Below are 13428 nucleotides of genomic sequence, written 5' to 3'. Positions count from 1 at the left end.
AAAATTCGATTTTGCGTTTTGAAGAAAAACTCAATTTTGCGGTTCTGACGGAAAAACTCGATTTTCTGGTTCTGACGGGAAAATTTGATATCAAAATTTAAGTGAAAAAATCGATTTTACGATTTTAGCAAAAAAACTTAAATTTTAGAAACTCTAGGTTTTGTGACCATTGGACAGTCCACGTCCATAAAGCCCAAAACCAACAAAGACCATTTTCTTAATGGTCTCCCACATTTTGTCCAATAAAAATCAATGGAAAAAATAGGTTTGTCCATATTAAGCCCGTTTGTATATGGACATGGGCAACCATTGGACGGTCCGTCCATTTGACACCTCTACAAACGTACAAAAAACAACCCCGTAAAATCTGCACGCATGGTCCTCATAAGATATCATTTTCGATTGTACGTGTAATAAATTATCCTTTTTCACAATTTTTCTTTCTTATATGCTGGAAGGAGTTTAGAAGTTAACACTGCCGTGCGGATTTTGTTTATTTTATTTAGGGAACCGAAGGAGATAATACTGAAGAAGAAATCTGCAAAGGAGTTGGAGAAGAAGAATGTTTGATTAGACGAACTCTTGTTGCTCACACCGATTACATTTACACTCAAAATCACAAACACTAAATTTATATATTAAGCTACAAATTATTAACTAATTACATTAGTAAACCCTATCACTGTACTTTCTGTTTTTTGTTCCTTTTTAATTTTGTTATAGCTGTTTTAATCTTTGTTATTACTTCGTTGAGAGTTACTATATTATTTACACTCCTTGTATAATTATGAACAACTTTCTGTATTTTAATTTACAAGGTTTAAATTAAAAATATAAAGTCGCAACAACGCGTTTATTCCATTTCAAGTTTCGTTGTAACCACCATCTGTATTTTGCCTTATTACTTTATTAGACGAGTTGACTGAGAAGAAATAGTTTACTTTGATAACAACCTCTCTTATCAGTTCTGACCGGGCCAATAGAGTATGATATGTGATTATGGGGTAAGGCCTCCAAATACACCATAATAAGAACGAAGATTGTAATTCGAGTTCCTGTTTTTTATTTGGTGATCTGAATGGAGCACGGGAATTGATCTTGGGATTTTCTTTTTTTGCTGAATTTCAACTTTCATTAACCAACATGTAAATACTGAACTACAACCACAATAGATTTTGACCCGATATACATGAAGATGTATATTCTATATCAGTTCGTGAAGTACTACAAGAAGTAGTACTTGTGTGTGTCACGAAGATGGACTTGGTTGAAGTTCGTATTGTGTGACGTCCATGGGCTTTGTTAAGCTTGGAGAAGAAACAATATATTAATTGAGAGATTTACATTAAGTGTAAAAGATATTATTTGAAAAGGAAAAGACAAGAGAGTTATTCTTTAAGACAAAAAAGGAAAGTTGCTTAAGTTGCTTTTGGAAGAACTTGAGGAACAAGTTCTGGTTATGTATACATGGAGGACGTGCCTCTATGAAGAGAGTTGTCTCTGCTAAAAGAAGAAAAGTCGAGAGATCATTGTTTGGTGCTTGTGTGATCAAATATTTGGTGTCACTGCTCTGCATTAGGTGTTGAAGTAGTTGTTGAAGTACTTCCGAGTGTTGGAAGATTGAAGTTTAGATTCAGGGGGAGTTTAGCTCGGGATCGGGGTGATTCTGATAAACAAAAATCTAGACTCTAGGGTGAGTTTTAGCTTAGGATTGGGGTAATCCTAAAGGATTCTTGTAATAGAAAAGATTGGTGTAAGACTTTCTTGTTCTAGTGAATTCGAAAAGAGAAAAACTTGTGTCTTCTTTATTTCTGCATTTTTCTCTGACCTCACTGCATTAACAATTGGTATCAGAGACCTAAATTACTGGTGTGATCTGGAAGGGTGAGGACATAAACTGGTTCAGGAAGAAGGACATAGTTTTTGATGGCGGCATATCAAGAGGGAACGTATATGACAAAACCCCCATGTCTTGATTGATCCAATTATGGATATTGGAAGGTGCGTATGCAAGCTTTTATCAGTGGTCTTGATGAGGATTGTTGGAGTTCTATTGAAGCTGGTTGGAGTCATCCCGTGATGCTTGACAAGGAGAAGGTTGAAGTTCTTAAACCAAGAGATCAGTGGACTGCTGCAAAGAAGAATCTTGATGAGGATTGTTGGAGTTCTATTGAAGCTGGTTGGAGTCATCCCGTGATGCTTGACGATGATAAGAAGGTTGAAGTTCTTAAGCCAAGAGATAAGTGGACTGCTGCAGAGAAGAAGGCTTCAAGTTGCAACTCTAAGGCCAAGACTGCGATTTACAATGCTATTGACACAAGCTACTTTAGGTTTATTTCTCAATGTGCTTCAGCTCAGAAGGCATGGAAGACATTGGAGAATATGTTTGAAGGTACTACAAGTGTCAAATGTACCAAGCTGGATATGTTAGCATCAAGGTTTGAGAATCTGAGGATGGATGAAGAGGAAACCGTGGCTCAGTTTAATGCTAAGTTGTGTGACATTTAAAATGAATGTTTTGCACTTGGAAAGCAGTACAAGGACAAGAAGCTGGTGAAGAATCTGAAGAGATCGTTGCTATCCAAGTTTGAGTCAAAGATCTCTGCTTTAGAAGAAGCTCACAATCTGGATGAGATGGCTTTTGATGAGTTTGTTGGGATTCTTCAAGCTTTTGAGCTGAGCAAATCATATGGTGAAAAGGAGAAGAAGAAAGAAGATCCACATGGAATTGCTTTTAAGGGTCCAAATATTGCTTCAGAAGATCATATGTCGATGCTGTCAAGAAACTTTGCTAGTTATCTGAAGGAAAGAGAAGGCAGGATAAAGAATGGAAGAAGAAGTGATTCGTGCAGATCATCATCAAAGTTACAATGCTTTGAGTGCAATGGATTTGGACATATTCGGAAGGAGTGTACGAATTTACTGAAGCAAAAGAAGAGGGACGACAAAAATGAGTCTGATACTGATTCAGATGATGGTGAGAAGCTAAAGAACTTTGTGGCGTTCACAACTTTTGTGTCTGGTTCTAAGACAAAATCTGCTACGGGATCTACGGTAGGATCTGCTTCAGCGTCTGTGTCAGGGTCTTCATGTGGAGGTGATGATGATGTTGGAAGTGATGATGATGATGCTGGAAGCTTCGATCTTGCTGGTAATTATGAAAAGCTGTATGAGCATTGGCTCAAGCTAGTTGAGGCGAACTCAGATTTGGATAAGGAGAAAGCCAAGCTAGAAGCTCAAGTTGCTGAAGCACTTAAGAAAGAAGAAGAAGCACGACAGGCTGGTGCTCAACTTGCGGAGACTCAGAAGGGTTTGAAGATGCTGAATAATGGGACGGATCAGCTAGATAATCTTCTCAGTATTGGACAAAGTGATAGATGCGGCCTTGGATATCAAGGAGAATGTTCTAAAGCTGAAGGTGTTTTTGTATTATCAGGAAAAACTAAGGATGTAGTTACGTCTGCTACAAAGCCAGAAGTTAAGATGTCTGCAAGGAATGCTGCAAATGGAAAGACTGCAGTGAAGCCTGCAACTGATGTGAAGAATGTGACTTCTACGCGTACTGCTACGAGTACTGCTACGGCAACTGGTACGGCGACTGCTCCAGAGAAAGTTTCTGGATTGAAGAGTGGATCTCAACAAAAATTTCGGCCTGTTTGTCATCATTGTGGTGTTGTTGGGCACATTAGGCCAAGGTGTTTCAAGTTATTGAGGGAGAAGAACGAGATGGAGAAAGCTTATGGTATGAGGTATCATTGTCCTATATGTTATTCTTGTGGAGTTCAAGGGCATATGCGATGTGACTGTTTCATGTATGCTCAAGGAGGTAATCATGGAGGATTTGGGCTCAGGAATACGTGGTCTAGGAGATTTGATCACTATGTAGATGGTGGAATGGGATTTCCTCCTCACTTTGGAGGATATGGATCTTCATATTAGTTTTTGACAATGATGTGACTCATAGGGGGAGATTGAAAACATGGTTTTCTATCCAGAGGTGACGAGTTCACATGCATAGTCAAAACGGGGGAGATTGAAGATGTATATTCTGTATCAGTTCGTGAAGTACTACAGGAGGTAGTACATGTGTCTATCATGAAGATGGGCTTGGTTGGAGTTCGTGTTGTGTGACGTCCATGGGCTTGTTAAGCTTGGAGAAGAAGCAATATATTAATTGGGAGATTTACATTAAGTGTAAAGGATATTACTTGAAGAGAAAAAGAGAAGAGAGTTATTCCTTAAGAGAAAAGGAAAGTTGCTTATGGAAGAACTTGGGGAACAAGTTCTGGTTATGTATACATGGAGGACGTGCCTCTATGAAGAGAGTTGTCTCTGCTAAAAGAAGAAAAGTCGAGAGATCATTGCTTGGTGCTTGTGTGATCAAGCCTTTGGTGTCACTGCTCTGCATTAGGTGAAGTAGTTGTTGAAGTACTTCCGAGTTGTGGAAGATTGAAGTCTAGATTCAAGGGGAATTTAGCTCGGGATCAGGGTGATTCTGATAAACAAAAGTCTAGACTCTAGGGTGAGTTTTAGCTTAGGATTGGGGTAATCCTAAAGGATTCTTGTAATAAAAAATATTGGTGTAAGACTTTCTTGTTCTAATGAATTCGAAAAGAGAAAAATTTGTGTCTTCTTTATTTCTGCATTTTGCTCTGACCTCTCTGCATTAACAATACAAACGACGAAATCTAGTATCGGCTAGAATCACTAAGCTGGATCCTATCACTAGTAGAAAATTGTGAAATACACAGAAATTTTCGTGACTATTTTTTCGTGACTATAAGAAGAAATACACACGAAAAGTCACTAACAGATTTCGTGTCTATACGACCGTGACCAAAATTTACGGCGACAATGCGTGGCTAAAATAGTCACGGTTTATACACGGTCTGGTTCCATGCCGCTCCATCCATTTGATGGGTGATGCATTTTTCCTCCAGGAGACATGTGCGTAATCGGCATATAAAACTGTTGGAATTCATACCGATTTATAACGATTTATAAATTTAATTATGAATTTAGTTTGCCTAGAATCTCATGTCAATACTGAAATAAATCTAGATCTTAGGATTTCGAATTTAGGATTTCGAAATACCTGGTTATTCTGCAGTGGAAAGATAAATAAACAAAATCAAGATTTCTAGCACTTCAAACGTCGTGCCTCTACTGGTATCCACACGCACACAAACTGGATCGAAACGGGATGCCAGTGCCGTCGAGATCAAATCACAAAACCTTTGACAAACTATTTGTCTCTCTCTTTATTTAAGTTAGGGTTTTCATTAAATCATTGTGTCATATAAACTTCGTTACGTTTTATAACAAACTGCGACTTAACTCTAATATATTATTGATCCAATTTTCTTAGGTGTGTAATCATGTAGGATCATATAATATTAGTAATGAATTCTTAATTCATAGATTATAAGTGGTTTCTAGCAAAACATATAACCACCTAATATTATATGACGGTAGAATCTTCACATTACGACTTTAGCTAGAGTAAGTACAATAGATTTCAGGACATTCCAAACAATCTCCCACTTGTATTGGAATCATCTATCCCCATAATCTTTTTGTCTCTATATCTCTATCTTATCATAAGGCAAGAACTAGTGTAATCCTTATTAAGCTAAATCATATTTATCGAACTCTGATTTAAACTGATAAAAAATGACTGACATTCAACACGTTTGAGCACGACCATGCATTTCTCAGTATCAAATCTTCGATAGGCCCATAGATATTTATCTCCCATTTTATGGGAGAAACAAATCTCATCTTGTTCCATCCATGTTCTTTACAAAAATTTTAGAACACCTAATTAATGTCTTTATAATCACCAGTTACGGCTGACATTTGACAAGGTCAAAGTGAGCTAATCCATAAGTAAAGAATCATGATGAACTCAGGTCTAAGGACTATACTCTATAGTCGTAATGAGAAACTCTTATGACACTCATATAACAATCTTGTAGAGTTCTCATTAGCGGATCGGTCCGATAATGTGTTCCCTAACACATATCTATGTGATTGATTTTAATACAACATATTAAATGACTCCATAAAACATAGTCATCAATCACCTCACATACTAGTCATTCATGGTTATTAATGTTCCAAGTTAACAACCTTGACTATGGACTTCAATAACTTATAACATCTTTCACTTATAGGGTTTCATGATCATGTCACGTACTTGATGACCTATAAGAATGATATAAATTATTTTTAAACTTTTATTTAATTATTCATAATCAAATAAATCTGAAACAATTTCATCAATTTGACTAAAATCAAGATCATATACTAAGATACTTAATACCCATGGCTGCAATATGACTCTCATGCTTAGGCCATAGAAGAGGCTTGATCAATGGATCAACACATTTGCATCCATTGAGATTATGCTATAGTGCTTTGCTTAGAACTCTTCCAACCCACCACTCTCCACTAAGACATAAGATGAAATTAACTTGTGATCGAAAATCATCTTTGTTAGTCTAAAAAACTGTCATCGGTGTAACCACTTACAACAAGCTCATCAATTCCTCCATAGACCAAGAATTTATCCTTAGTATTTATCAAATACTTAAGGATATTTTTGACTATTGTCAAGTGACTTTCACCTAGATCAGATTGGTATCGACTCGTCATGCAAGGAATAAGCAACATCTGGACGAGTACAGATCATACATGATAGATCCTATAGCCGAAGCATATGGGATTCTACTCATTCGCTATGAGTCTTGCTAAGAGTTATGCCAAGAGACATTTGCAAAAAGCCTTCCTTGGAATCACGCATCTTGAATCTATCTAAGAATTTATCGATATAAGCATCTTAACATAATCCAATAGTCTTATTTAATCTATCTCTATTGATTCTTATTCCAAGAATGTAGCAGCTTCTCCCATGTCTTTCATTGAGAAACAACCTCCAAGCCAAGTCTTAACAGAATTAAGCATAAGAACGTCATTTCGAATGAGAAGTATGTCATCTACATACAACACTAAGAAAACAACTTCGCTCTCACTAGTCTTCTTGTAAACGCAAGGTTCTTCTTCATTTTTAATGAAATCAAACTCTTTGATTGCCTGATTGAAACGAAGATTTCAACTCCAAGATGCTTGCTTCAAGCCATATATCGGAGTCAGGGTCCATCATAGCTTCCCCAAAAGACGTACGTTCATCACTCTCTATTATCAATAGATCATGATGATTCATCACCCAAACCCCCTCCCCCCCTCCCCACATCTATCAGGTTCGTGACGTGTCCTTTCAGATCTACGTACCTCAGGTTCCACATGTGTAGATTTTACGACTCCTCGTAAATCTAATTGATCATCTTCTTGAGACGATGAAACATTGTCATTTGTTTCTCAAACTTCTTCGAGTTGTACTTTACTCCCACTGTTCTTCTTAGAAAGAAATTCTCTCTCAAGAAAAATGTTACTACGAGCAACAAACACTTTGTTCTCAGTGGGGTTGTAAAAGTAATAACTTTGGTTTCTTTAGGATAACCAACGAAAAAACATTTATCAGATTTTGGTCCAAGCTTATCTATAAACATATGTTTGACATAAGCACCAGAACCCCAAATTTTCAGAAAAGAAAAATTTGGAACCTTTCCAGTCCACATCTCATATGGTGTCTTCTCAACTGATTTTGATGGACATCTATTCAGCGTAAACGCAGATGTTTCAAGAGCGAATCTCCAAAAGGATGGTGGAAGATCTGCATGACTCATCATATATCAAACTATATCTAATAAAGTTTGATTCTCCCTTTTGGACACACCAATCCTCTTTGGTGTTCCTGGAGGAGTGAGTTGTGAAACAATTCTACATTCTCTCAGATGGTCATTAAACGTTTGACTCAAATATTCTCCATCTCGATCAGATCGAAGATCTTTTCTTTTCTTGGCAAGCTGATTTTGTACTTCGTTCTAAAATTCTTTGAACTTTTCAAAAGATTCAGACTTATGTTTCATTAAATAAACATAACTATGTCTACTGAAGTTGTCAGTAAAAGTAATGAAGTACTGATAGTTTCCTATAGCATTTACACTCATTGGTCCACATACATCAGTATGTATAAGTTCCAACAAGTCTTTGGTTCTTTCACCGTGTCCGGTAAAAAGAGCCTTAGTCATTTTACCCAACAAGCAAGATTCATATTTTTCATATGATTCATAATCAAATGAACTCAAAAGACCATCACTATGAAGCTTTTGAATGTGTTTCTCATTTATGTGGCCCAAACGACAATGCCAAAAAAAAGTCTGATTCATGTCGTTAAATTTGAATCTTTTGGTACTAGTATTATAGACAGACACGCTTTGGTCTAGAATATAAAGTCTATTCTCTAATTGACCGCTACCAAGAAAGATTTCATTACGATCAAAAGAACAGGACTTGTTTTTAATTGAAAAATGAAATTCGTCCAAATCCAAACAAGGAATGGAAATAATATTCCTACTTATAGGAGGTACATAGTAGCAATTCTTAAGTTCTAAAACCAAGTCTGAAAGTAAAGGCAAATGAAATGTTCCCACGGCTAATGCAGCAACTCTTGCTTCATTTCCCACGCGTAGGTCCACTTGACCTTTCTCCAAAATTCTACTATTGCTTAGGCCATTCTTATTCGAACAAATATGAGCACCTTTTCAGTGGAATTCTACTACCAGAAGTAGTAATATTTACTTCTACAACATAAATACCCCTAGACGATGTTTCAAAAGTATTTTTCTTTTTCAGATCTTCCAAGTAGGGTTTAAATTTAGGAGAAGGATCAAGCTGGGTAGGATTCGAAATCCAGCTTGGCTTATCCTTTTCTTTAAATTTTTACACTTGTTTGAGAACAATTCTCGAGTTTCGATACCATTGGAGGAAATTTGATCCATTCAATTTGTCTTTCTTAAAGACACATCGCAATGAAAACGGGTTGTGAGGAGTTAACTTTGCAGGAATAGAAGAATAGCAAATATTAGTATGATATTTAGGAATTAGAGGAATCTCAACAATTAAGAGAACACATATTATATTCAAAATATTTTTCTCAAATGAATATAATAATCCAAGATCCATATTTCACTAAAATCCAAGTGAGCTTTGGCTCATCGCCCGAATGTCTAGCTATTTAAGTAAGCAACACTTTGCTAATTATATCCAGTATAATTCTTTGTTGTCAGATGACATCTTATGTCTTATCCAATCTATGTCTCTAAGCCCAAAACTGTTTTGATAGCTAAGTTAAGTGAACCATCTTATATTCATATGGTAACCGTTACCATCTATCTCACTAATGTAATTGCAGATACCTTGTTTTGGCAAGCCCATCTTACAACGAAAGGAGCCTTGATAGTTTATAAGATTGGGTAGACATCAAAAATACTTGAAATTAATTGAAGAATAAATTTTAATCCAATTTACTTGTATATTTACAATTTATATCTAACACGATAGGAGTCCGTTGCGTTGCAACGACTTTTGTTTGATGTTTTAATTTAATAAAAACCAAAAAATAATAAATCATTTTATTATAGTTTTATAATTGTTTTTTTTTTGCATATGTTGTTTGAGAATTTTTTTATAATTAAAATCCGTTTTTACACATAAGTTCAAGTTAATATTTTTATTTTATAATCATGGTGCATAGATGAATTGTTATAAACTTTGTACTTAGGATTAGAGAAAATACTATACCTAAACGTTTAAACTGAACATAACCCGAAATAAGAAATTGAATGAAAAGTAAAAAGAAATGAAAGTCAAATACATCAATCGAGTCAATGGCAATATTATACATGTTCTTATGTATTAATTTAATGTTTTCTTAAAGAAGTCTTTAAAATTTTATTTTGTTATGATTTTTTATTAAAAGAAAACATTGTTTTTTATAAATCTCCTTTTTATTTAAAATAAAAAAATATTAAATACCCTTTTACAATTTTGTTTAAGATTTTAGAAAAGGAAAATTATTGTCATATAACCTATTACAATTATCTTCGCTGTAGAAATTCAGAAAAAAATTGCTATCAAATAATTATTTTTAGTTATTAATAAATATTTTAAAATTATTGTTTTTACAATTCGTATCAATACTAATTTTACACTTTTTTGTTAATTAAAAACTTTTTTGGTAATTTTACACTTAAAAATACTATCAAATAAATTTTTTCAATTCTCTTTTGGTTAGGAATTCAAAATATGATACAAATTTCTTTTGTTTAAGGTTTTTTTAAATAAAAAAGAAAAACAACTATCAAATATTCCTTTACAGTTTTAAGACTTTAGAAAAGGAAATTAATATTACATAATATTTTACAATTATATTTTTTCTAGGATTTAGAAAAATAAAATTTCTATCAAATAATTATATCCGGTTAATATTGACAATTTTTAAAAGTTGCCATGTTCAAAAATCATTTTTTTCAATATCACTAATATTTTTAAAAACTTTCATGTTAATTAAATAATTTTTACTATCATGTTTATCATTAAATTTTTTAAGTACAAATTACTATTAAATTTTTTTTTACAATTCTCTTAGGTCAGGATATTTTTGAAAAGAAAAAAAAAATAATTGGTTAATATTAGAAAATAATTCTTTTTTTAGAATCTCTTTTATATATGATTTTAGGAAAAGAAGAAGAAGTTATTTTCACATAAATGCAGTTTTTATTGACACATTCATAATCTAATTTTTTTAATTGACACATGTCACAATCATATCAGGTGAAATATTTAAAGTTAATTTTGGTTTATATTTTTTAACACAAAATTATTAAAAAGTAAAGTTAGTTAATTATAAGAAAAATAAGATTATTTCCACAGTTTTATTTTATTTAGACTTTTAAAAAGGAAATTATTTATTTGATAATTTCTTTTTCTTTTAGATTTTTATACAACTATTTTATTTTTATAGAAAAATTATGTTTAGTATTTATATATTTTTTCTTATATATACAAACACATATTCATCATATTCACACATACTCATGTACGACAACAACATCAAAATTAAAAATTATGTTAGCATCATAAGATGTAATAAGGATAATAAAATGTTGACTTGTATCAAGATATTAAAAGAAAATACTCATGTAATACTTTTCATGTAAATACTATTGTGTTTTGTAAAAATAATATATGGAAGCTTAAACCTAAATATAGATGTGAAATATTTGTAGCTATTTTTGGTCGTAATTTTTTAACATACAATTAAAAAAACGAAAGTTATTTACTTATAAGAAAATAATAATAGTACTTTTACAATTTTCTTTTAATTAGACTTTTAAAAAGTAATATTATTTATTTAAAAGGTAGTTTTTCTTCATGTTATTATTAAATAATTTATTGTACTTGTAGGATTTTATAATTTTCTATCTTTAGTATCTTTTAAAACAAACAAACATAATAATAATAATAATAATAATAATAATAATAATAATAATAATAATAATACTAATAAGACTATTAAATAATATTTATACTTAATTTTTAAGAAAATTTGTTTTTTATGATCTTATTATATATTTTTAATCATTATATATCTAAACACATGTCACAATATTAGAAGAAAAATTATTATCAAATAATCTTTATAATTAATTTTTAATAAAATTCGTTTTTGTTAATATCTTAGTATATATTTTTTAATTATGAGATAGATTAACACATATCACAATTTTAAAATATATGATTGTCATGTGTCGTGATCATGTTAATTAGCAACTTTGAAGAACCAAGCTTTATATAATAAGATAATATATAAAATATAAAATATAAATATAACTAATATATATCTTATATGTATTTTAATTGGATTATAAATAATTAAATTAATTTTAATATAATTAAAATAATTAATTATTTATATATTTGATTTTAGAATTTAATCTAATTAAAATCTTATCAAACGACCAAGTCAATTGGACTGACCGGTTGAACCAAGATTGAATAAACCGGGTTTCATAATTTGGTAATGCGAATTATATTAGCAAATTATATATGTAAGTTATAGAATCACATTTTTTTGGCAACAAACGGCTATTCTATTACTTAAACTTAAGGTGGTCTAGGTAACCAGACTGGAATAGAACAACTAATAAAGCAAAGATATCTATGAAAAAAACGGGCATTCCTAGCTAGCGAATTAGCAATTTCATTTTGCGTTCTTGGGAAGTAGCTGATCTTGAAGTCCGAAAAAACATATCTGGAGAATTTGAATGACTTCCAGCTCAGTTGAGAAGTTTGGTCAGGCTTGTGGGTTCGTTATCATTGCAATCAGGTCCTTGCAATCTGTCTCAAATCTCTGACAGGTTGAATGTTGTAGCATGCTCTGCATTGCCCATCTTAGCACTTCAAATTCAGAGTGTAATGTTGTCTCACGCCTCCTTAAGTTCTGTGTCCCCATAAGTTGGATCTCTCCCATGCTATCCTTCCAAACCAATCCAATTCTACTGAATTGATCTGTGGAGGTCCATGAACCATCCACCATACAAATATTACCTAAGCTTAAGGTTTATGTTTCTTCAACAATATGTGCCTATGAAGGAATATGTATAGTATCCTTTGCATTGTACCACGCCTAACACTCACTCTCTGCATACCTGACTAGTTCCAATGGGTCCTTGTCTATACATCTGAATAGCTTATCATTCCTAACCTTTCAAATATACAGATTATCCAAAGATAAGGTCACTATAAGAAATCAGCGACATACTGAGGGAAAAAATCATCGGTATGTCGTCGGAATAACGTTATTCCGATGACATACCGACGAAACAAGTCCTCGGAAATAACTCCTCGGAAATTCCATTTTCCTCGGAAATCCCTCGGAATTTTCCGACGGAATTCCGAGGAAACAAATTTCCAAGGAAACTCCGAGGACCACCAGTTCGTCGGAAGGCTCCTCGGAATATACCGAGGGAGAACGTCCTCGGAATTTACCTCGGAAGTTCCGACGAAATGTTCCTCGGAATTTTCATCGGGAAATTCCGAGGAAATGAACCCTCGGAAAATTCCGAGGAACAAGTCCTTCGGTATATTCCGAGGAATGAGTCCCTCGGTATATTCCGAGGAACATGTCCCTCGGTATATTCCGAGGGTTCATTTCCTCGGAATTTGAACCCTCAGAAAATTCCGAAGAACTAGTCCCTCGGTATATTCCGAGGGTTCATTTCCTCGGAATTTTAAAAAAATTAATTTTTTTAAAAAAAATAAAATTTTTGAAATTTAAATTCGAAAATATAAAATTAAAATTAAAATTGAAATCATATTAGTTAATATTCAAAGTTGTACAAATAAAAATAAAACATTCCGAGTTTTAAAAAAAAAAAAAAGCTACGGGTCTGGCACGTCCGGGAACACCTCGTTCGGGTACATCCTCTGCATCATCTCCATCATTTGCTGGTTCAACCTCCT

General features: G+C 33.2%; 2 protein-coding genes across 2 annotated transcripts in view; one reads left to right on the top strand and one right to left on the bottom strand.

Annotated features, from left to right (window-relative positions):
• LOC106334925 (phytosulfokines 3-like) overlaps nucleotides 1-848 on the top strand; it is a 2123-nt gene extending 1275 nt beyond the window's left edge. The window contains exon 2 of the mRNA XM_013773355.1: nucleotides 507-848. Within this exon, the coding sequence (XP_013628809.1) occupies nucleotides 507-629 (123 nt within the window). The 3' untranslated portion in view covers nucleotides 630-848. The remainder of the gene's footprint in view (nucleotides 1-506) is intronic.
• Nucleotides 849-6885: 6037 nt separating this feature from the next.
• Nucleotides 6886-13428, bottom strand: part of LOC106335471 — an 8343-nt gene continuing 1800 nt past the window's right edge. Inside the window, exon 2 of the mRNA XM_013774000.1 lies at nucleotides 6886-7095. Coding sequence (XP_013629454.1) covers nucleotides 6886-7095 — 210 coding nt within the window. The remainder of the gene's footprint in view (nucleotides 7096-13428) is intronic.

Source organism: Brassica oleracea, chromosome C1 (assembly GCF_000695525.1).
Source record: "Brassica oleracea var. oleracea cultivar TO1000 chromosome C1, BOL, whole genome shotgun sequence".
Classification (NCBI taxonomy): domain Eukaryota; kingdom Viridiplantae; phylum Streptophyta; class Magnoliopsida; order Brassicales; family Brassicaceae; genus Brassica; species Brassica oleracea.
The sequence above is the reverse complement of the archived record's forward strand: the minus strand, read 5'-3'. Positions and strand labels throughout refer to the sequence as shown.